General features: G+C 44.9%; 1 protein-coding gene across 3 annotated transcripts in view; it reads right to left on the bottom strand.

Moving 5' to 3' along the window:
* Positions 1-8,298: 8,298 nt before the first annotated feature.
* NFATC1 (nuclear factor of activated T cells 1) overlaps positions 8,299-25,005 on the bottom strand; it is a 117,332-nt gene continuing 100,625 nt past the window's right edge. For all 3 annotated transcript variants that reach the window (XM_076330655.1, XM_076330656.1, XM_076330657.1), the window contains exon 10: positions 8,299-10,864. In XM_076330655.1, coding sequence (XP_076186770.1) covers positions 10,815-10,864 — 50 coding nt within the window. In that variant the 3' untranslated portion in view covers positions 8,299-10,814. The remainder of the gene's footprint in view (positions 10,865-25,005) is intronic.

Raw genomic sequence — 25,005 nt, 5'->3', positions numbered from 1 at the left:
CAAAGAATATCTTCCTAAAATAAGGAGCAAAACCAACCTCAAGTATAAACAGCAACGACAAGGAAAAAAAAAACAAACCCAAGATGTATTTTGGGGCATGTTCCTTTCTATTTTTTCAATCTTCTATCGTTATTCTATCTGTGAGTAAAACCTCAGCAAGGATTACTTTGGGACTCTTTGAGGCTGTGTAAATATGTATCGTTGCTAGGTTGTGAAGCATCCCAGCTCCACGCAAAACACGCCTCACACGTTAGCAGAGTAGGAATAAAGCTAGCGAGGGCCACGGGATCAGACTGAGTCGAGCCTAGGCTCTCCGTCACAGTGATCTTGACGGCTGGAGAAGGCAGCAGCCAGTAATGGCCCGATTCCTCCTGGTAGGAGATGCACTCCCCCAAGGAGGTGCACCCGTTTGTGTGCAGGAGCAAGTGGCAGGGACACCTGCTTTGGGTATTATCTGGTCTAGGAACTTGCAATACTCTAAGACTAGAGGCAGCAGCATTTATACTAAATACTTTTGCTCAAATCTTTCCAAATGTGAGCACTGCCCCTGCACTGAGATTTCCACTTCACCCTGTTCAGTCCCCTCCAGGATGCAGTCTGGGATATTGCAACGACAGAAGGATGGATTTGGCCTCACCAGTTTGGCCCATTTGGGCAGCAGAAAGTCTTCTGGAGTCTAGAGAGCTTCCCTGGCTGGAGAAATTCTCCAACAGCCTGGTGACAGTCTGTACAGTAAGGTCTCCCTGACTCAGTGTCTGCTGAGTGACCCAGCTGCCACTCATCTATTGCCTACCTTGCAGCCTGTGTCAAAGCCTCTCACCAGGTGCTTCTGGTTTCCCCACTTGCATACATCCCCCAGTGCTTTGCACCATCCAAAGTGAGACCCCTCTGAAAGCCGGTGTGCAGACAGGGTGTCTCTCCCTCCAGATTTGCCTCTCCAGGATTCAAACCAGCAGAAGCCAGAAGCAGGAAATTATGGGATTGACACCACTGTGCTCCCCGTGGCATGCAGATAAGTCGCTCACCTGCTGAAGGAGGAGGAACAGATTGGGAGGCCAGCGGGAGCAGGCATGACCTCAGACCCACAAATTCAGCCAAACGTCCCGGGTCAGGACGGGTGGCTGATGGGCCTTGCAGCACCGATAATCAGCATCTATGGGCCCAACTACCCGGCCAGATGAAGCCTGGAAATCAGCTGGGATGAGAGTGATGCAACTTCACCTTCTCTAAAGAGCCAGGATGGAACTGAGGTGCATGAGCTTTTTTCTTCTGCAAGGCAGCCAAAGAAGTACAGTGTGTGTAGCGCAGCTACTGCACTAACCCTTTTTTTGACTGCAGTAAGCCAGTTGTCCTCTATTCCCTTTGCCCCCTCAGTGTTTCTTGCACAACATAACTTTGATCATAAAGCTCTGGAGAAGCAGAATTTTGACCCCCAATTCTGATCTCACTTATTCTGGCATAGTTCAGGAGTAACTACAGTTTTACATATAGAAGATCAAAATCAGTCCATTTCCTTTTAATTGGGCAAGATTTGTGGTCTGCAGAAAGAAGAAAATAATCAAAGATGTGAACAACAGAGCCAGCTGAAAAAGGAGATTTTCATTTCTTTTTCCTCCTCCAAAGTTCAATTTTTTTTTGGCTAGCTCTTTCACTAATTGAAAAAATAGTCTTATGGGAAAAAAAAAAAATCCCACGGTACCTAAACATTTGGCATTATGATGCAAAATTTTATAGAAGAAAACAAAAATTGGAAAATTCCCATCAGCTGAAAATAGTACTGATACTGTCTCCAGTGGCAACTTGTATTATAAGACAGAATATGGCAATATTGGGATGTGTGGTTCCACTTATTTAAGAGCGCTGACTGAACTCCATTGAGTAATGTCAAGTGGATACTCAGAAAACAGCTGAAAAACACTGCTCTTTTCCCTCCCTGATGTGGAAGGTCAGTGCTGAGGAATGGCATCCACGCAGGCCTAGACCTCTAACGCTAGCACGCTCAGTAAGCTACAAAGCAACCGGCAGCTCAGAAAGCCCTCCAAGGGTCAGCGTCATGCTGTCACTGCCATCCCTGCAGGTCCGGTTTCGATGCCCACAGCACCAAGGACCCCCTGAAGTACGAAGCCTCCTCTGCTCTTTGTGGCTGCCCAGGGGTGGCTGGGCCCTCAGCAGCTCGCTGGGATGTGTGCAAAGCACGTGGCGTGCTGACAGCAGAGCCGGTGAACTAGGGAAGCTGTTGATGTGGTGCCTTGCCAAAGTATATCTGCATGCCAAGCTACAGGCAGCCGCAGTGGGAGAAGACGGGAGGAGAGAGGAACCCCAGGCACTGACTGGGTTTATCTTCCAGCTGAGTATCAGTCCAGATTAACTGCACGTGTGACCACAGAGGCTTAAACTCGTTCCTCGTCATGGTTATGAAGCATGGCTGTGAACCACGAAAAATCCTAGAAACAAAGATATTTAGAGCCTTCACATAGTACAGTCCAGTGCTGTGTCGCACGACTCACTGGGTTTAGTGAACGAGAGGCTTTACGTGCAGTCAGCCCTTCCAAGCACATTAAAGAAAGGCCCAAAGAAACTAAAATCTTGATTTCTTGGTTAAAAAAATCCCAAGGGGTTTTGACCAAGCACCGTGCCAGCTGCTAGGACCACGCTGGTTCTGCAGCAGCTCAGCAGCACTGGCAGTGTGTCCGTGGGAGCCGGCGGCAGGAGAGGTCCCCTGCGCTTGGAGGCAAACACAGGTACTCTTCTGCTCTTCTGAGGAGTGCCGTCAAACTGGGGACACCCAACCGAGGTAGCCACAAGAATCCGGATAAAGCATTAGCGTGTAAAACCACAAACCCCAGGGCCAGGCTGCCTCAGTGTCTTTCCTTTCGACCCGAGCAGTTCAGACACATTAAGCTGATAAAGATCTGCCTAGAAAGAAAAGGCCTTTCTGTGTTTTCCATCACCCAGCAGAGCCGGCGGGAGCAATACTCTGCAAGACCGTACTGTAATCTGCATCGGGACTGAAGTGCGTCAGCAGACGGCGTATGGTGTGTTTGTTATCCTACACTTCACAACCCTGGCTGCGGAGAAAGGAAATGTTGGGGTTTTAGGTCAACCGCTGGACCAGTAGGTAGCAGTGATAAGCGATGTGCCGTCACTGCGCTTGACCACTGCTTTAGAGCTCAGATAGCGTACTTGAGTCACCAGAAATGTGCATGCTTCAGCCACAAAAATGTTTTAGGGACACATTGTGTTATATAAGAAGTTATTTAACATTATTAGTCAATCAAACACTCTGTTTAATATGAGCCTATAAAGCTCATATAAAGGCCACGTACATGTGAACCACAAATGTAGCAATCATTTTCCATTACTATTTTTAGCAACAAGTTTTACTTCTCTACTTATCTTTTGGTACATCCATGTATTTTAGAAGGGGTTGGATAGACCAAAATTTTTTTACTGGATCTAAGCTTTTATTATGCTCTTTACTACATGGCAACCTGCTTCGCCAATACATCCTGCTAACGCAGTGGTTCTTGGCCCTCTTGGTCGCTGGCAGCCATACCAAGGGGCTAATCTGCTAAAGGCAGCATCCCTCCCTGCGCCCTGGCACCCTGTGCCTGTGAGCATTGCCAGAAGTCTATGGTGCCTGCTACCTTACATAGGAGCAAGATGATCGTTGCTATTGAACGATCACATGGATGTTCAAGTGATCATCTGCAATGAAGGTGGCCCTCGGTATGGGCCAGGTAACTTCACCGCTGTGGTTCAGCAGGCACGTAGTGCTGCGAGGAGAGCAGCACTCGGCTCCTGTCCCGTCCCTCCGGCACACACCCGTGTGCTTGCGCTCTATGGGTTAAACCCTGAAACTACTGACTTTCTAAATTGAGAGCGAGAGTTTTATGATCTTGTTCACCACTCTTGAAATCGACTTTCTAAAGTGTCGATGGCAGTGTGCACTGCAGGGAAAACTGAACCAGAAACTCCTACACCGGCCTGCGTCTTCATGTAGATGCTTGGGTTGTCATTTGCATGGCTGAGGTCGGCGGGAGTCATGTGAGTGGCTGCACAGGCACACCCCGAAAACATCCAGTGCCTCTTGCTCCCAGGGGTACTTCCCTGCTGAAAGGGTGGGTTTGCTCCCGAAGACAAGGAGGGACAGGGAAATGGTGCTGGGGTTCCCCCCCATGGCTTCTCTGCTCTCCACACTGCTCAGCTGGAAAGTTCAAGAGAAAAGAAGATGAGTTTTCATACACCCACCTGTGCAGACTCATCCCGGGAGTCAGGCAGAGTTCACTTTCTCCCACGCACCGCCGCTGCAGTGCAGCCTCGGCCCTGGAGCCCCTTCACCCCTGGCCCCCCCATGCTGCTGGATGGAGAACCCGCCATAAACCCACTTTAATCGCTCTGACCGGCACCTGCCACAAGGAGGGTGATGGGTGGTCTCCCTGGGGCATGTCCCAGGGGCACACCGGCACAGGGTTTGTTTCCACAGATGCACTGAAGTGTGGCTGTTCTCAGCCCACACACGGCCAGGCCCTCACTTGCCCCTGGCTGGGGCAGTGCGGCCAGGGCCCCATGGACTCTGCTGCAGTGGGTCTCCCCTCCCTGCCCGGCCCGTGACATCGCCGGGAGGGAAAGGCCCATGGCTTCTGCTGCCTTGCTGGCAACCAGGTTAGTGCCATGTGGTGCTTCTCCTCCTTGCTCTGCCTCTCCTGCTCTTCAACCCCCAACACACTTTTTTTTGCAACACCATTACCACCACTAAATTATGGGGTTGCCAAGGATTTGTCACACGGCATGGCAGTAGATGGAGCCTTGTCGAGGGCAGGGCGGTTGCTGTGGGTCAGAGCAAGAGGCTCGGTGCCCCTTCCCTGGCACTGCCCGTCCAGCAGCAGGAGCGGGGAGCGCTCAGCTGGCAAGGTCCTTCATGAGGTCCCTTGAGCTGAAGCCCCTGTATCATCAGTGATGAACTGTCCCCTCTGCGTGTGCAGACGGCATCTCAGCCTCTTGCTGCGGGGTACTTCGCAAGGAGCTCGCCGCTGGACAGGAGCCATCCCGGTGTGCCAGCACGGCAGACAGGGTTAAAAACCATAGGAGTGGCTGCCTGTGCATGGGGTGGGTGGAAAGCACAGGAGTAACTCATGCAGTATACCAAAAGGTGCGTGCTCAATTTAGTGTCATCATCCGACTAGGGCCAATCTGTTTTATAGGATAAAATATGCAAGAAGCTTACGGAAAAAAATAATAAAAAGAAGAGGTTGCCAGAAGGATGAGAGCAGTGGGTTGGATCAGCTCGGCCCAGGCAGGAGCCCTGGAAGGGGGCCAGGGAGGCAGGAAAGATCCATAAGGAGTTTCCTGCAAAGAAACCATTCAAGAAATTGGGCAGAGGCAGTATGCATGTGACGCCTGTGTGGCTCTGCTTGGGTGGAGGGGGAGCCATCGTCTGGGAAAGCAGCCCAGCCTGGAGATTTGAAGGGGGCAAGGAGGAAAGAAGGTGCAGTTTGGATCAACCTGACCCAAAATAATATGCGGTTTGTATTTTCTAAGCAGAAAATAAAAAAAAAAAAAGTAAGTAGAGCAAAAGATTTCATGTCGGAGGAAATGTCATTTTTCCTGTAAAAAAAACAAAACAAACCATACCAGAAAACCCCCAAACCTTGCAGTTAAACAATTCCTGCCAAGCACTGAAATATTTTCTGGTGAGGCCCAGAGGTCTCTGCTCTCCCCCAGTACCATGAAACTGGTATCACTGGAATGTCTCCTGACTGGATGGGAATAACACTGCATTGAATTTTGGGACTTCCCACCATGAGTATTCTTGGAGATTTCGCACCCCAGAATCGAGTTTCTAAATGTCACCAGTGCAGGGCCTAAAAACACATCTGAAAATGCAGAGTCTGTTCTCCTGGGACCTCCTGGCGTGGCAGACAAACAACCTCTCAGCTGGCGAGTCCCCGTGCCCCTGTCCCGACCAGTCTGAGGGCAAGGGATAGTCCTGGAGCTGGCAGAAACCGCCATGGGGAAGCCAAGAGAGTGATGCCGGAGGCAAACCCATGCTCAATTCAGGCACCAAGGGCTTGCTTACAAACACCTTCAGCATCACGGGCACGTGGTGGCCCCAGCAGCAGGTATAGGGCACCCCCCAGACGAGCAGGGGGAGTGATGGCCAAGGGAGATGCCTAAAACAGCTGCGTACGGTGCATGACTGCCCTGCTGGGCGGCTGCTCCCACTGGAGCAGCTATGGACCAGTGAAGTCAAGTCAGCGAACTGGCCATCGGGCCGAGCGTAAGCCCTGGGCTAGGACAGTTCTGCCACCGATACCCACTGTCAGTGTTTGCTCTATGTTATTTTCGACCCAGAAGCCCTCCATCGGCAGTGCTGGAAACAGGCTGGCTACAGGAGCTGCGGGTGCAAAACTAATTCAGAAGAGGTGCTGGAAACTGATGCTGACAGCATTTTTGGAAACTCTTTCCCTGAGCTGAAAAAAAAGGGATTTCCTAAAATGACTGAAAATGAATTTGCCACATCTGCAAAGAGTGGCTTGTGGGTTGCCTGTCCCTGAAAGTAGCTAAGGAAGCGCTACAGTCAGCAACTTTTCAGTTTAAATGACAAAAGCTAATGTGCCCACGAGCGACAGCAAATACCAGGTATACTACCAGTCGCCTTACATCCTGAAAACACAACCATTTGAATTGTTAAAGCTCCATGAGTTTGCACAGTCCAAAAGTACAGTCTCTTTGGCCAAAAATAAGCTGGTTTTGGAATCAAGAACGGCTTGTAATTAAAGCCAACAGTATGAGAATCTGTAACTGATCTGGTCTGAACAAATTATTTGGCTACCTGAAAAGAAGAGAATCAAAACCTTTTTAATTTTTGGAAAGAGGCTCAAAGAAGAAAAACATTAACTTGTTGAGAAAGAGGAAAAAATATGGGCAAATTAAAACAGGCAAACACTTGACCTCTGTATTGGGCAAGCGGGTGCAAAGGTGGAGAAGATGGGACTCGCTTTAGTTTGATGAACAATCCAATCACTGCTTATGACATAAAATTAGACCATTTGTTTAAAAAAAAGCTACGGAAACCAAGAAGATCTTATGCCATTGACCTTAACACTCCTCTGTAATACACTTGATGAGAGGGATTTTGTTTTATTTTTACTGAGACAAATTCAATAGATTTACAGTGATAAATGCAGTAAAATTACACACATGGTGAAGGAAAGCTTAGCTTCAAGGCAGTACAGCTCTGTCCAAGAAATTTAACTTCTTGAAATTTGCCATTTTCAGCTGGAAAGGAAAAATCTCAAAGGCATGACTCCAGCAAGGCTATTTAGTCAAACAGTACCAGATGGATGTGTGGGATTCACCTTCTGCTTTGGTTATGAATGAAAGGAGTCAGCTAGGAGTTTGCTAAAGGCTGTTTTTGCCTAAAGAAGTCTGGTCAAGATGTGGTTAACGTAGCTGTGCTCGGGTCTGCTGTGCTTTGCGGAGGGGATGTGTGGAAATGAGAGGGAAAGGAAGCTTGGAGGAAGCCAGGTAGCACAATGACTGAAGTATGTTGCTTCGATGAATTCAGTTTGTGACCAGACATTTTGCTTTGGTCCAAAACGATGCCACAGTCTCCGGGAGACATAGGGAATTTGTGACTGAGTTTTCAGTATTGTCCTTTTTCCAGGAACCTCACCAACAGTACAGCTCACGCTGTCCACATGAGGAGTAAATATCACTATTTCCACCCTCCAGACAGGGAAGCAGAAAAAGAGCATTTTGACTGGCCTCTAAAGAGCTGGGCCGTATCTGGGTTTTAATGGGCTTGGAGCATCTGCCTCTCCTTAAATTGCGAGGGATTCGGTAGCGGGCCATCCCCTTCAGCCAGTCTGTGGGCAGCCCTCCCCTCGCAGGGCTATGAAAGCCTCCAGCCTAACAAAAATGTCTCTTGTATCTGGTGCACTGAAGACCACAGATCCAAAGCCTACCCTTAGCAACCCACGCATTTCAGAAATAGTTCCAGGGAGAGCAAAAGAAACTGTTGTCCAAGCAGTTGTACAGATGCAAGTACTTTGCTGCATGATTAATAAGGCAGTTTGTTTCACCACTTAAAATTCATCCAGAGGGCTCTTTTTAATAGTCAGAATCATCCCTGGCAAAAGTCTTTTTGAACATACCTGTAAGGACTACGCTCTAAGTTCAGAGCGTTGTGGCTTTTTGGTTTTGCTTTGTTTTCAAAAAGGGTTGATGAAAACCATTTTCATAAACTGACGGCAACAACCATAACACACGTACAAAAACAAGATGGCAGTCTCATACGGGAAATATTTCTGCTTTCATTTTTATTTTATGAATACATATACAAGAGATGCATAATCTTCCATTATCCAGGCTTAAAAGTAACAGATTGTTGTTGTTTTTTTTTCCAAAATAGCTTAAAGAGGAAAATAAAAATAAGGATGAAGGAGGTGCAACATATTCAAACCATACAGTTGAAAACCTTGCTAAAATTACTGCTGAAATGTGAACATGTGGAGGGTGTGTCTGTGTGTGTATATCGTCCTGTATCATAAAAGCCTCACCCAAGGTATTTATGTATATGAATAAAAAAATGCTTTGGCATAACCAGAGATTCCTCCACGCACACTTTGTTGACATTTCTGAAATACTGAGAGAGTAAAATCTGAGAATTTTATCATATATCATTTTCTCTCCTTGGCAGCAACGTTTTTAAATGCAGGGGGGAAATGAAGAAGAGTCTGTTGACAAGAGACTTTACTTCCATACTAGGATGGTTATATTAGCAGAATGCAGCAGGATGCAAACAGCTTCAAATAGAAGAGATGGAGATATATATTTATATATATGTATATAATGTAAAAATGCTTATTTTATATGAGAAAGGAAGATTTGTCAAGATAACATAAAATGAACCACTCTAAGACTAGCTTCCAGCAAAACATTTTGCTTTATTGGATCTCTTTTCTAGCTACAAGTCAAGCTGACATCTGTCAAGCTTTTTAACTTTTCATATGTCAGTCTATAAGAAATGTTTCATGCAACGTCTACAATGCTAAATACAAGGTAAATAACTGGGATTAAACAGGTGAGGAATAACAGACTATTATAATGACCAATAACAGCGTATTATGTACATATAGCCATATTATATTCTCATGTCTTCACAGTAATGTGCAAATGTGACAAATATGGCTTTCATTTTTTTTCTAAAGAAAGTAAGACATAATTATACAGAGTAATGTTTTAAAACGCTTAGGAGGATTTCACCTTTTTGTGAAACCTGTTCAATCTTCATTGCATTAGGGTTAAGGAGCCACCCCAGCACGGAGGTGTAGTTCAGGTGTATTTCCAGAAGGGGGCACAGATTCCTAAGGCACAATATTAATGTTAAACATTTTTAATTTAAGTCATGCTATTTTAGTTTTGTTTTTATTTTTTTGGTTATATGAAATAATAGGTTGTTGCTAGTTATATAATAAGCGGTTGATTGTAAAAAATACAATGTTAAAGGCTACACTACATGCCTACCTGTAGCTCCAGAAACGTTAGCTAATCTGAAAACACACTATACAGCGCTGCATATTAAACCTTTATGGTTTTTTGGTAATATTCTTTTTCATACATGTAGCAGAGAGTTATAAGGCTTCTGCGGAATAATAACATTATAACTGAACAAATATTTTACACTCTTCCATAATGGTATTTACAGTTACTATAACTCATATTTTGTCATTTGGTAAATAACACGTATCTTGTATGCATCCTTCTTGCCTATCTAAAGTGCTTGCTTAACTGCATGAGGAAAGAAAATGCATACCTGCTTTAGGTGCAACAAACCCTCAAAAGAAGTAGCTGAAATATTTGTTGTGGATCTGAAATGCATTCTCAGAAATTGAAATTATTGCTAAATTCAGTGCCCTCACTAGGCAATCATCTATATTATTTGTCATATATAAATATATGCATATATACTAGTATGTATGTACATGCATACACATTCATCTATCATGTAATAGATAGATTTCAATTTTTTGTCCATCAACCTTTTTTATTTTGTGCTATTCAACTCACTTGTGCTATGACTGAAGCCAGATTAAAATAAAAATCTTAACATGCTACTACTAACAACCCTATGATTCATTAGCACATAATAAAGACAATATGCAAAAGAAAGCTGAGATGATGACAAATCAGGAGGCTTTTGAAATGCACTGAGAATAAGGCAATAGGCTGTACATTACAGCAGAGGAAAAGCTGAAGAAATTCTGGAATTCATAAACGCATCTTACTGAAGTAGTGATTGCTCTCCCTACTTCGCTGCAGAGTCCTACGCTTTTTTCCAATATCACTCTCCAGAATGCAAGCTCTATAGTTTCTGCACCTACCAACACTTTTAATGGTAGCAAATTCAAAGCTTATTAAAAATGCCCTGATGCCACAACCTGGTAAAATAAGGCACTTCCAGGGCTGTATTCCAGCGGTGCCATGCCAAAAAGATCAGCACTGGGAAGAAGCACTCAGATTTTGATGAGTTTCCTAGTTTTGTCCCATGAAATGCGCCGTCTCGGAGTGTACTCCCTCCTCTTTCTTTTGAGATGATTTTCTTTAAAGAAGCTGTTTCATCAGTTGAAGTTGAGGAGCTACTTCTTTGTAAGCAAGAGGTAAATCTTCAGTTCCTGACATTCAGTAAGGTGGAAGATCAGAGTGGTACCAGGCAACGTCTTCAGTTTATTCGGTATCTCTCTACTCGAGCGGACACGCCAGCTAAGTCAAAGGTGTGTGTGGATTTCATATTAGGCCCGTATTGAAAGCTATGAATGGACATTGGTACTGGAAAGGTCATTCCTTATAATTTCATTTACTGCAAAGAAAGAAGACAAGAGAAAAGTAATCAATTAGCATCCCACTGCTGCAGGTGGGTCTCTTCTGTACACAGCCCCCCCCGACTTGCATCCATTCCTTGACAGCTTCAGTACAGCTCTGAACAGTAAGTGTAACATCACAAGATAGCTAGTACAGGCTGATCACAGTGCAAAACAGCAGGATTAACCAAGGTTATTAACATGCTAAATACTGTGTAAAACCAGACATCACAAGAACAGCAGCATCCTGGATCCTTGATTGCATCAAACATATTTAACATTTCAAATCAGTTACAGATAAAACATTTCATTTGCTCTAGAACTGGCTTGGAAATGTAAAGCAAAGAGAACCACAGAAAATTTTAGAATAATCTACCCCTTCCATAAAAAGAGCTGTTTGGAAAGTATGTTAGCCATGGTAGGTGCTGATGGCAGAAAGCTGCCAGCCACTGAACCTGGGTACGTGCAGCTGCAATCCCTAGATAGAATACAACTTCACGTGCTGATTTTTTTCCACTGTAGGATGATAGTAAGAAAAAAAAAAAGGGAAGAAGAAGAGAAGAAACTGCTGCGTGCTTGCCCGTTCCCTGGAGCTGGTAACACATGTAAATATATACCCTCCTTTCGTGGTGACCTACACACTGGACACATGGTCTTCACTCCTACCCGCACAGACAGATGGGAGGGATGAGCAAGTTAAAACCCTTGGTGAGAGTCAGAGAAAAGAATAAACAAGGTCCGCTATCTCAGCATCAGCCAGTCAGACTGCATCTCCACTGATAAAGTGTTGTTTTCTTTATTCACGAGTCTTTTTTCATTCTTTTCCCCCTCCCCTGCAGATCATCAAGCAATACAGTTTCCCACACTCCAACTATGTCTATTTATCAGCTTGTGATTTTTGGCAGATGGACAGGAAATGACTGAACCTGGCAAAGGCCATCTACAGTGGACTACACAACATCTCTTTTATTTCCACCCCACCTCCCTGCAGCGACTGCCACCACCTGATCTACATGAAGATAGACAAAGTGCCATCAGTAGGGCTATCACCACTTCTGAGTTTCCCTAACATTGCTGGGAATGGGAAACACATGCCCACGTCATGGAAGCACCACGGAAAAGCCCGTGGTTTTCTTTCCTCATGGGCTGCTGTTCACAGCCATCCAGGTAACTTCACGTGTTTACTGGAAAAGACCAAGCCTGTCTGAAACCAACTTCCTGAAGCAATTAGTTGGTTGGGGGTTTTTTGGTTTTGTTTTGTTTTGGTTTGGTTTGGTTTTTTTCTGCAGACCTATTGCCCATTTAGTAATTGCAGCACATGAATCAGTCAGGATTTGTGTCACAGGTCCTGGCCACTGAAACCACTTCTACCAATGGATACGCACACCATACTTCAGAAAGAAAATATCAGTTGTATTTGTAACTACCTATTTATGGCAGCAAACTAAGAGCAGTATGGAAATGAGATGTGAAGACAAAGCAGTTCTTTCTCTTGAGAGTGCCGTGGAGTTCATCTTTAATACTACCAAACAGCGGAAACAAATTAAAGCAGCAAGCCCTGCTCTGTGACAAAGACTGCCCTGCATGCATCTGAACACAGCAAGAAGTGCTACCCCATTTACATGCTGCAAGACGCCGGACAGCTTTCAGGACCAAGTTTCTGCCTTGAATGCAAACAGCACGCTTCTTCTGTGGGATGATTTTTCCATGATGCTTTTGTAAAGACAGTTTCTTTGATAAATTTCTCAAAGCAACTTTGGATATGCAGCAAAAATAAACAGTGATATCTTGGTGTTGAGCATGACAATGAAAATAAATCCTCATAAGGGTCAGACAGTATCACAGTTTTGCTAACTTTCCCTCAAAGTTTCTGTTACATTAAATAAAATTAAGATACTACTCAAGGCAATCCTCAGTCTTTGTACAGGTAGTGCTTAGAAACATTAAATAACTAATCTTCACAGCACTTTTGTAAAATGTGAACATAAGTATCACCGGTGTTTCACAGATGGGGACAGAGAAGTGGAAAAGCTGAGGAGCTCCCCACCTCAGTCAGGATTAGCATTCAGGTATCTCGGATCTCAGACTAATGCTATAGCACACGCTGAGGTACTCTTGCTTGATTCATTCAGTAAAACTTTCAAAAGTAATATCCCCCAGCCCGCCAGCCCATGCTTTCCCCTATTAAAGCATTTAGTAAAAGTATTTCGGAAGCAACTTGATGATATGAGGGTGCAAGAACCAAAGGTCCATTTCCAAAATCAGCTTAGGCACTCAGAGGCTGCCCTTTCCAGCCACGCTAGGTACCCTCCGCCGAATCCTCTGTCACTCAAGTGCTGTAAGACACATGGCTTACCCTAGAGATGATGTGACTTTTCCTTTCAGCTGGGAGACCACCTGCCCTTGGCTCAGCCCATGAGACCACTGCGGTCCTTTGGTCATGCTCTCTCCAGCTCTCAGCAGCCAAACCAATCTGCCCCCAGCTGAAATCACTCATAATTTTGTTATCGACTCCAACAGGATACAGATTAGACCTTCGGCTTTATTGCTCATTCTTATTATATGTTACTTTCTTAACAGAGGTGGACTTCCACTACCTTGATGAGTAGCAGTCAAGTCTGGTGTCCTCATGTAACAACATCTGAGAGCTGTTCAACAACAGTCACTACACAATGTCAGCATGGACTCACTAACTGAACCTCAACCAAAGTGCACCCATTGCCACCAGATCTCACAATCAAACAGGGCCAAAAATGCCAAGAGGAAGTTCAACATCTCTCTCATCCATGGCGGCCCACGGACAGCACGGCTCAGACACAGATCTCTTTATTTCACTGTCGCTTGTTCCCCTTTACCCACCGCAGTGCTGAAAATGCAAAAATTCCCAATAACGCAGTGGAAAAAACCTACAGAGAGGGACAGGGGTGCAAACACAAGGCCCAGGTGGGGCAATACGTGATCCGGCAAAGCAGCCGATCTCGTAGAGGCAGACCACTAGCAGAGAGCACTAAACATGAGAGCTGAAAGGGGAAGTGTGCTGAGAGCGGGCTTTCCCGTGCTGCCTGCCGAGGCACCTGAGGCTGGAAGGAAAACCCTCCAGCAGGTGGGAACTGGGGGAAACCAGGCGGCAAGCACACGTGAAGTGCGCTGGGTGACTCTCGCTGGGTTCAGCTAGAAGGATGCTCCCCGCCACCTCCAGCTGCATGGTATAGCACTCCCATGAAGACACTCCTCTCTCCCTCCAGGTCTGAGAAACAGACGTTGAGGGAAAACTTGTTGGGGGGAAAATGCAGTTTTGGGTCAGTCAAAATTACATGAAAATATGGATTACATTCCTCAAATAGTTTCAAATGTCTTTAGCATCAACATTTTTTATTTCAAGTTTCTGGAAAATCTGCTTCTTTTAATACTCCAAAACATATTAACATTTTTGTTGCATGTTAGGAAATGTTTTATTCTTGATCTAATGGAATGTTTTGGAATGTTTTGTTTGACACAAAACTGATTTTTTTTTTCTTTTGGCAAGAAAACATCAAATATTCTTGTTGTAGGTTGACCCAAGATTGTCCTTCCCAACAGCAAATCAAAAATTCTGTTACTGACGTACGGCTCTGCTGAAGCATCCTGTTTGTCCGTCCGTACCAGTGTTGCATCTACCACAATGGCCAGTAGCCAATTCTTTGGGAAAGAGCACAGAAACCAGGCACACCCCCAGTGATGCTTTCTCAGTACACCTTTACTCTGCTGGAGGGCTTTGTGAGCAAGAGGAGGTCTGCATCCTTGTTTCTAGTGAACTTTGATGAACTTTCTTCCATGAAGTTTTCTAATAACCTTCTGAACCTGTTTTGGCCTTCCTGGTTTCCTGCAGCAACGGGTTCCACAGTTTAATGATGTGCTGGTGGAAAAAGTACTTTTTTTTGTTTTAAATTTGTTTCTTGATAATTTCATTCATGCGTCGTGTGAACGAGCTGATTGTTCCCTGTCCACCACCTCCTTTGCCATCCATCATGCTCCTTCCCCTTGGTATCCTCAGGGCTCCACTCGGTCCTGTAGGACCACTGGAGAACTCCCCAGAGAGGTAAGACATACTGCTTGTGCAGAGAAAATAATTGGCATTTTTCTCTTAGTTCCCACCTTTCTAACAAAATATTTATTATATAATTGAGGAGAGTCAGCTGGTTGCTGTCTTGAATGCTCAAGTTTTGGCTTACAAACCTGTTACTACAAGAGGATTGTGTGTGCTCCACTGAACAGCAGTATTCAGTGCAAGCAGTATTTTGGCCTGGGTTTGAGTTTCACTCCTAAAGCAAATGCTGGTCTTTGATTCCGCTGCTGCTTGGATACACATCCATTCACATCTGTAGTACCATTCCAGGAGTAGTTGTGTTTTGAATGAGCGCAACATTTTTCAAAGAAAGGTTGCAAAGGCTTTACACTCGTTTTTAAAACAACATAACCTGAATACTCTAAAAGACCAATTTTATAGACAAGGACAGATAAGACCCAAAGAATTACCTGGCTTGCTGGAGGCCCTACATACAGCTTAGCAGCAGATCTGGAATAGCATGCAAGATGTTCAATTTTCAATGCCTAGACTAGCACAACACTCCCCTTAAAGCAACAGGTTGATCCCTATCAGATCAAACAGCTGAGTACAATGATTTACAGCACCTTTGTCATCAGATTTTTTTCACTGTTTTTCTGTTGGCTTTGGGGAGGGGGGCCACTGTCGCTTTTATAGCTAACACCTACAGTTCCCCACAATGCCTTCCCTCAACTGATATTTTCCATTGTCACGTTCAGCTTTTCCACTGACAGAAAGTCAAAAAAATAATAGTGCTGAGAAATGCAGGTAACACGTGACCTCTCTACCTGTCAAGGAGTCTGAAAGAGGAACCTTTCCTTTGCTAAACAGCAGATGCCACGGTAGCAGGATGTGGTGAGCTGTTACACCACGTTTTAGTTTAATAAGGAGTTTTTTCTTCTTGTATTTAATTTTGCTTTAAAATGCCCTTGCAATGGAAATTTTTGCTTTACTAATTAGCAAAATCAGTGTCTTACCGATGCAACAGTTTGGGTTCCTGCACGGAACAGGACAACCAGATATATCTGAACAAATGTGGGTTCCATATATAGACATGAACTTCATAGGAAATGGAATATTTTTAACATTTAGTGGCTGTACATGGATTCCATCAACTGGCAAAACTTTAAATTTCTGCAGACTTCTGCTTTCCTTGTTTCTGACTACTAATATGGATAACATTGTGGCCTTTTGTTTTAATAAAATACCTGTTCTTCTGAGACAAAGTTCTGCATTCCAGCTTGGATATTGATCCCACTCAGATCAAAGAAGTTACAAGGTCAATGGTGCAGGGAGTGTGGAGACGGCACATGCAGGGGGTTTCCACAGCTGGGGAGCTCTTTGGGGCTACAAACACAAGAGCTTGGAAGACTTCATACTCCTAAAGGCGAATGTTCCCGAGAGTCTGAAAAAATGGAAGGTGAGCTGAGAGCCATGGTCAGACCCACAATTATAAAGAGCTGAGTCTACAGTTTTGGGAGGGAATGATGGCACTTTGAAAACATATCCCATCTCTGTTCACTTTGTTAGCTGTAACATTAAGGCTCCAGTTTCTGGCCGGGTCAAGCCGCTGCCTCTTCACACATCACATACCAAAGCCGCAGAAGTGAACGACCGTCTTTCCGTGGACTTCAATCCACTTCAGCAGCAGCCCAGAGAGGTTTCTACAAGGAGACTGAGTAGCAGAGCTGTGGGTTGTATTTACTGTTGCGCCCCTTTCCAACTGCACGCTTCTCTTTCACAAGCGAGCTTCGCGGCTCTCTGCTCCACTCTTTTTTAAGGGGCGTGATGGAGTTGAAGCAAAAGGGCACTGAAAGGTTTTGTGCAGAGCTGACACCTTGTGACTCACTGGACGTGTACCTGTCCCTGTTCCTGCATAAACAGCCACGGCATCAACTTGGTTCCTTCAGGATGGTTTTTGGTTTCCTTATCAATAGGAAGAGCCACACGGCATGTCCCAAGACATCTAGGCCTTCAGGGTAACATCGAGCTTCTTTCCACAGCTGACTAACCAACCTTTGCTTGTTACTTCACGTCCACCTGTGACCGCTGGGGACCATCGTCTCTACCATGGAGCAGAACCGAAGCAGGAGGTTCATATGCCGTAATGCTCTCTTGCCGAAAAGGAACAAAAGCAACCAGCTCTGACTGGTGCACGTGTCATGGAAAATACAAGTAATACCAGCTGCATAGTTCAAGCTACAAAGAAAACCTTGAAAGATTAAAAAAAAAGCCTGTGTGAAATTATACCTGGATTCTGCCATGTCCGGACAATAATGCTTCACCTTTCAGATGGGTGTAACTGCCCAAGCAATGCGGTGCCATGTTTGGATACCATGTTTGGATACCACGTTTGGACTATGTTTGACATGGGCCAAACTGCACTGCTAGGTGTCACATTTGAGCAATCTTCAGAAAAGAGTAGCAGTCCTGAAAGGAAAACTGCCTCAGTCTGGCTCATCATTTTTGCCTTCCGGCAGAATTCACTAGCTCAGGTCAAGCCTTACATCGGTACAACTACAGCGACTCCGGGGTCAGGGATCTCTCCACATACCTCATTACACAGCGTGGTCATGCCCCTAAGTGCTCTGAATTTCCACTGTCGGCAACAACTCACTGCTCACGAGCCTCGTGGAGCAGGGACTGTGTTTTCCTCTCCACTGGGTACATCTCTGACCACGCTGTCACTATTCAGCATATGAACAGGGACAGGGACACATAACTCTGGAGTGAGTCTATGAGTTTGACGCTGACACCACGCTACCTGTAGTAATGCTTCGTAGTATGACGTTCACTTTGCTGTCTATAATTACTGCCCTCGGATTTTTCCACCAGCGATGCCACATCTTGCTCCATCAGGCTCCTGTGCTCTCGCATGCCCTTCATTTCAGATTAAATGCCACATATTAGCATCACTGAAGAGGAATTCAAAGTTGCAAATGAATGCAGAGGAAGCAGGAATACAAGAGGAAAAAACGTTTTCCGTTATCTCCATGTACAGATTTTATTTAAAGAGAAAAATGGCTAAATATAGACACATATACAGCGAGTGAAGAAATGAAGCTCCTGGTATAAACTCCATCACATGAGTAAAATCCTACAGTTTTTATTAGGGTACCTACTTCCTCACTACTAATAAGCAGCACTCCTTTCTGACATATGAAAGTTGCAACAAACAACATACAATTATTACTTAAATCACTGAAAAAAATAGGGCTGTCTTAGAGAAATTCTTTTTTCAAAGCTAGTAAGTATTGTCCTGTGAATAAGAAAAAAAATCAGAAAATAGTGGTACAAATTCCTGAGGTGCCAGCCTGTAATGTGAAACTACAGATCACATTAAAGCTTACTGAATTAAAAAGCAAACAAAACAAGTCTTGTGAAGCAATGGAAAATATAACTTCACACGTTCCACAAAGAAGTCAGATCTTGTATTACCTCAGGTGTCCTGGATGTGTTTAAACCTTAAACTTATTTTTATCTGTTTAATCATAATAAGACACCACCACAGGGCATGCTATTTTTGGAGACAGCGAATAGGACAGTGGAGCAAGTGAGTGACAACAAGTAGCAGGTTTTAATAAAACATGATCCTCCCATACGAATGTCGACTTGGCACGATGGATGGTATTGTTGTGCACGACAGCCATTAACATGGAGTCATTTTCCTACCTGCTCTACCTTCTGCCTTATTTAGCTCAACAACTCCAAATAATGCAAAATCTCCCACAGTGGCTGCGCTGCGGAGGGCTAATGGGAAAGGTTCCTCGCTGCAGTGCGATGACAGCACTTGTGTGGCAGTAATTTAACTGGGGCTCTTGAATAAGTGCCCAGACTAAATGAGTCCCATCCTATCACACCAAAACTCCTGGGTCTGGATTTTTTTCATCCCTCCCATATGCAACCCTGGGAACGCCCTGTGTCTCTTGCTCTGAAAACAGTTATGGATGAATTCCTCGGCTGCTGGGAATTAGCACAGGAATCAGCAGAGCCGCAGTGATTCCTAACACACTGGGGTCTAAACTTTAGCTCGTTTTCACTCTCAGTCTGAGGGTGGCTGCGCTCAACCTGGTTTAGGTTTTATACCAAAGAATCAGAGAGTCAACAGGAATTTTCAGTAGCCCTCACTGAGGCCAACCTTGCCTGGAGCGGCTGGGGTTTGGGCTGCGCAGAGGCTGCAGGATCTGCCCCGGTATGATGCAAGCCACGTTTGACATACACATACACACACGTGTGAGGGCAGGGCTGGGCAACGGACAAATAAACCACATTTTAACCAAAATTATGTGTTTACGTTCCTAAGAGCATCTGTAAGGGAAACAAAACAGACATATTTTACATTTTACACAAAATTTCCACATGACAGAAGAATTACGCGAATGCTACCTAAGACAGCCAAAACCCGAGGTCGCTACTGCTGGAAGCTTTGTGGGTACCAGTCAGGAAGGAATAAGGAAGAGCATGCACCTCTTTGCTAGAGACAACAGAAATTTGCCCCCGCCATAAGAAATACAGTAATACAAACTGATCCTGGCGACCAGTTTTACTTTCCAGTTTAGCGCCCAACAGTAAAATAGTGCTGTCAGACCCCGGCATTCAAAACTCATGAATCATGCCCTGAAGCATGACGAGAGTGGATTCAAAATCGAAACAAATTTAAAGCAATTCTGCATTTGCCTGTTTTTTAGCCTCCAGGTGTCTCTGGCAGTATTTATTAAACCCTGAATGTAACAGAAATGAAACTTCCTTTTTTCCTTTTTACTCTCATATTTCTGATCCCATCACACCAGGTTTGCTGTTCATCACAACTGGCAGTCAACCGCGGCATGGGCAACACTTGAGACGCGAAACGCTCAAAGCATCCCACGGCTAGAAGAGCAAGGTTAAAGCCCACCTGATGGCCCCAAGGGCTGGCAGCTCCCGAAGCTTACAGGCAGTGAACGGGAGAGGCGGAGTGGGTCTGGACCATGCTGCAAAGCCCTCAGCCCAATGCTGGAGGCTGCTACTTGGGGACCTCCCGCCCTGCCCAAGGAGCCTCCCATGCGCATACATCCAGCCCACCACCTGTGATTTCTGCCGGCAGCTGGCACCAGCCTTTTGGACCTCACATGGCGATCCCGTATCAGGCCAGACCCTTCCACATAACGCAAGAAGGGGTTTCTCTACATGCTGGAAAAGTGACAGATTAGCTTTAGAAAAAAAATTTCTGGGGGTACAGGAAGAAAAACGGGACCAAGAGAGGATCCATAATCTCTATGACTTACTGATTTCAGAGTATAAAAAAAGCCAAATAAGACTGAATTTCTCTATCGATTATACAATTACTAATCTTTTTAGAAGCTTTTCCAACATTGCACATAATGAGCAATTCATCAAAGCATATTAGGTGCCACAGAAGTTGCATTCAATATAAAGGGGTCATTAAATTTCTTGTAATTGCACATTACTGAAGCTTTTGTTAGTTCTAAATCAAATCAACGGGATGTGCACGTATGCTTTTTAATTGACTTTATGTAATAATAGTGTGGCCCCTAGTGATCATCTGGAATCCTCCAAAATGAGCCACCTTGCGCTGCTGTTCATAAAAAAACAGTTCATGTGCAGCTGGGCATATCAAATAAAGCAAAGAAATAATGAATGGAAGAAAGAAAGAAGCACCTTGGGTCACACAGGAGTATTTGCTGAGTGCCCTTCTCTTTCCACAGCAGAAAATGGCCAAGAGACTCAGCTCTTCTTCCACTCAACCAGCCTCAAAGTCTGATGGACTTCAATAGGAGTAACACTGGGTCTCAACACTAAAAGTGCCCTGGAGTTAGGCTAAACCAGGGTCTATCTGATCTTTTCCTGAGCAAAGAGGGTTTTTTGTTTTTTTAAATGGACTCTACTTGCTCTATTATCATCACCATCATCAACACCTCTTCCCTTTATAGCACTTTTCATCAACAAACCTCAAAGTGTGTGCTAAACAGAAAAGATCAATGCCATTATTCACACCACCTAGCAAAGAGGGCACCGAGGCAGGGACAACACCAGGATGCTGCTGCGTATACAATACAAGATGTGCCTATATGCTGCTTTGGGGGGCAACGACTGTTGGGCCACATTCCCACCTAGGCTGTGGTGAAGGCTGAGCTTTGTTTGCTAACCCCTACTTCACAGGACTTTTGCTCAGGCAGGTAAAATGATGGCCATGAGATGACTCAGTGAGTGGCCACACACTGCTGGATGGAAGAGAAAGGCTGGGTGGGGCTAATAACATTTTTAATGTGTTTGATAAGGGAAAAGAAATCCACCTATGAGCCTGCTGGGGGCTAGGCTGGGCCAGGTCACACTACCTGGGGGGAAATCCTTAGGTGATGGAACGCGGCTGCTAATCTTCAGCAGTGGGCACAGAAGCAGGGCTAGCTCAGAATCTGCACTGGTGGCTGCAAACAGTCTGCAAAAAAAATGATGCAGGCAAATCGTCATGTGATGAATTTGCTTGTGGCATGATGACCTGGCCACCACCATAATGCGAGCTGTACATAATGCCACGGGATTTTATTTTAACCACGGCAGCATCTGTTGCTGAAGAACACTGCAGTTCAGAGACGAATGCACGTCCTGTCTGTCGCGGCTCCTTGGAGAAGCGCACTGGCAGCGGTTAATGATACTCTTGCGTTGGTTTTGCACCACACTAACTACACTAGGTAAAGACCTTTTCATGACAAAACTCCCATCCAGTTTGGCTGGGAAGGTTTGATCCAAAGGCTGATTTAGTGGAGCCACACTGGAGACATATCAGTGCAAGCTGGGCCATGGTGGGGAAACCACCAGCTGGGTGTTATTAGGTGCTCTCCCCAGCACAGAAGATACAGCTGTGAAAACCACCGCATCCAGACAGTTGCTGGACTCCAGTACTCCTCGGATGCTGAAACCGCCTATAGCAAGCGTCTCAAATTAGAGCAGCTGGAAGAATACTCTTATTTGTACGTGGTCCCAGTGCGACAGAGCTGCAAACACGGCAAAATGTCTTTTCCTCTTTTCCCCTCTCCCACATGCTGTGTTAAGCTGCAGAATGGCTCCTTAGGCTGGACTGACAAAGCAATGTCAACAGAAAAAACACCAGATACGGCTGCAAAAATTCAGTAACAATCACAGCCGGGCTCCCAGGGAAGGAGAAACCTTCCCCCTTGCAGCTCAATGCTTGACACAAGAACCGTGCTGAAGCTCAGTGCTCTCCACTAGAGAGGAAATTTATTCTGCCCCAAGAACGAAGCACGGCAAACCTGCGGCCAGCACTAGAAAACTAGGAAAAAGGCACTTGAGAAACACAGGCATACAACACTCAAGCACACTTAAGGACCTGAAATTTTATTCAAAATGTTTGCATTACGCTTTCCAAACAACCACTTGCAATGTGCAACAGACTTCTTTTCTGCCTCTTTTTGAGTACTTGGACTCCAAAACCCTTGCTTCTCGATAGCTGAGAAATGACAGGGTGCTTCCACGGCCCGGGCTGTGATCTGGCAACACATCCAAACTCCAGCAGGAGTTTGGCCTGCACTGTGAGAGGTGCTCCAGGCAACAAAATAAGTGGAAGAGCTTTAACAGTAATTCAATAGTAGCTTTAAAAACTTTATTAATGCTACAATGAAGAAAACCGGCTGCTTACGTGAGATTCAGTCAGGTCAAGTCAGCCAATTCAGATCAGGAGGTGAACGCACAGAGCCTAACACAGCAGCTTTGGAAAATCCACAAAACTACACATTGCTCGGAGGGGCAGGCGGCTCCCCGGGGGAGTTCAGCCAGAACATGCAGACCCCGGGACCTAGCTGTGGGCATGCAGACGTGCAACATCTGGCTCAGTCTTCAGAAGCATCCTTGTGACAGGAGGTATGAACATGACCCAGCAAACATTCTCAGCTCTCACTGAAGACCCTGGGAACACAACACTTTTCAGGCTGGGGCCTTAGGGACAGTAAAGGACATTTCACTGATGTGATGAAAGAAAAAAAGTTAAGTGCAAGAAAGGTTTTGGTGAAAGGCTGCGCAAGCCGATTGTTGTTTGCTCCACGCAACAGCCTTTCTTGTGCACCACACCTTTTGTAAAACAGTTACATGAAACAAATTATTATCTCCAGTAGCTTCCGTCTACACACATTTCTGAAATACTTTCATTCCAAACTGTTTTGAGAGGAAACATTATAAAGAATGGAAACCTGGCAATTAGTCGGATGGAAACCTCTGTTCCCATTTTACAGAATAGGGAAAAAAAAAAAAGAGAATTATAAAAAGAATACCCAACATTAACTGCTAAGTAGGGAGATGAAAGATAAGCAGAGGCCAGTGACTGGAAGCACTCGTGCACTGCATGCATTTACCTGCATTTGGACATGGTTCTGAAGGGTGGGTCAGACCCGTATTTGCTGTTCTCGTTCAAAACCACATAATCACCTAGTTAGAAACTGGGTTTTGACAGATGAAAATTCTATTTTCTTAAAAACTCACAAAATAAATACCTTGAAGTTTTTTTTCAACGTACGGACGAAAGGCTCTTCTGGTCAAGACACAGAGCAAATATTTACAGGTGCTGGGGAGACACCATTTCCTCCCTTTAGGCTTCAACCTAGTGTCTGCCACATAATTTTATCCATTCAATGATTTTTTTTTTTCCAGACATCTGCCAAGAGGAAATAACTTTGCTGTATTGGGAGTCTGGGAATCCTAGAAAACAATCTTAAATCCATAAAATAATTGAAGTGCAGTTTTACTGAGCTGTTCGGTTCGATTCTGATTTTTATTACAATGTCAACAAGAGTTTAATTTGTTTTAAAGTTTAGGTTCTTAAATCTGAGTGATATACGGTAGTTTACAGCTTGCTGGCAACAGCTACTGTGGAAAAAAAAAATGGAAAGTGCATATAAAGGCGGTTCTAAGTTTGACATTGTGAAAGCAGGGAGCAGTGCCAAGAGCAGCAAACAGCATGGCTTTCCCAATCCTGGCTGGCTTTAGGGACTGCTTGCTATTGACATCAGTCGCTATAGGATACATTTCCCTGCTCTAACAAATCTCATCTGGAGCCTGTAATTAAAAAAGAAATGTCTCAAAGTGTAATTTCTTTCCCTAAAACATTTACAGATGTTAACTAGATTGCTAATGGTGTGAGATGTCTGTGGGCGGACATCTTCCTCCTTATCTGCTGTGTCAAAGAGGAAGATTTCTTTATTGAAACCAGTTCTAAAGGTAGTATCTTTTCCGTGTATGTCTTTGTGTATGGGGGTGGTGGTGTCTTTTTTTCTAAACCGCTTGCTGAACTGAAAGGTTTGGAGGTGTTTTTCTTTATCGTTTCTTCTTTTTTTCTTTTCTTTTAGAAGTCATCTCCAGAGTTAGCTTGATTTAAAAGGTATTCAAAGTGGCTAAAAATGACTTTGCTTAGCAGATTAAGAAGTATCCCATCTGAGCTGTAAAACTATAATAATAATAATAATAATAATAGCGGTAGTAATAATAATAATAGTAGTAGTGATGTAAGTTTCTTGCTCTAGTGACTTTCCACCAGTACCTTTGGCTGGCGCCCTTTGCTAAGTGCTGCTAAAAGCATTTATGGGAGCCCGCCGGACGACCGGGTAAGCTAATCTGCTTTAGGTGCACATCGGACATGAGAGGGGAGAGCATAAAAAAGCGATGAGCTTTTAGAAACGCATGTCCCTGGGGAGGCGAGAGGGGGTTTTCTCGGCTGGCGAGGGAGGGTGCCGGCAGCAGCTCCTGCCGGCGTGGGGCTGCCCACGTGCTGGCCCCAGCTCTGCCATGCCAGCAGTGTGGAATGCCGCTCCCAGCCAAGCGCTCCCCGGCTCGCATGGCCGTGTCGAGCATCTCCCCGCTACCCCGCAGAAGGAGTTGGCTAAAACTCTTCTTCCTGACACACGCAGCCCTGACACACAGTTGTCAGCTTGGGCCTTTCCCCCCACCAATACCCCACCGCCTCCTTTTTCTTTTTTCTTTTTTTTTTTTTTTTTTTTTTTGCAGCCGGCTTTGATTGGAGCCAGAGCCTGGGGTAAATCAGAGGAATTTCTA

The sequence above is a fragment of the Aptenodytes patagonicus genome, chromosome 2 (assembly GCF_965638725.1).
Source record: "Aptenodytes patagonicus chromosome 2, bAptPat1.pri.cur, whole genome shotgun sequence".
NCBI classification, from domain to species: domain Eukaryota; kingdom Metazoa; phylum Chordata; class Aves; order Sphenisciformes; family Spheniscidae; genus Aptenodytes; species Aptenodytes patagonicus.
The sequence above is the reverse complement of the archived record's forward strand: the minus strand, read 5'-3'. Positions and strand labels throughout refer to the sequence as shown.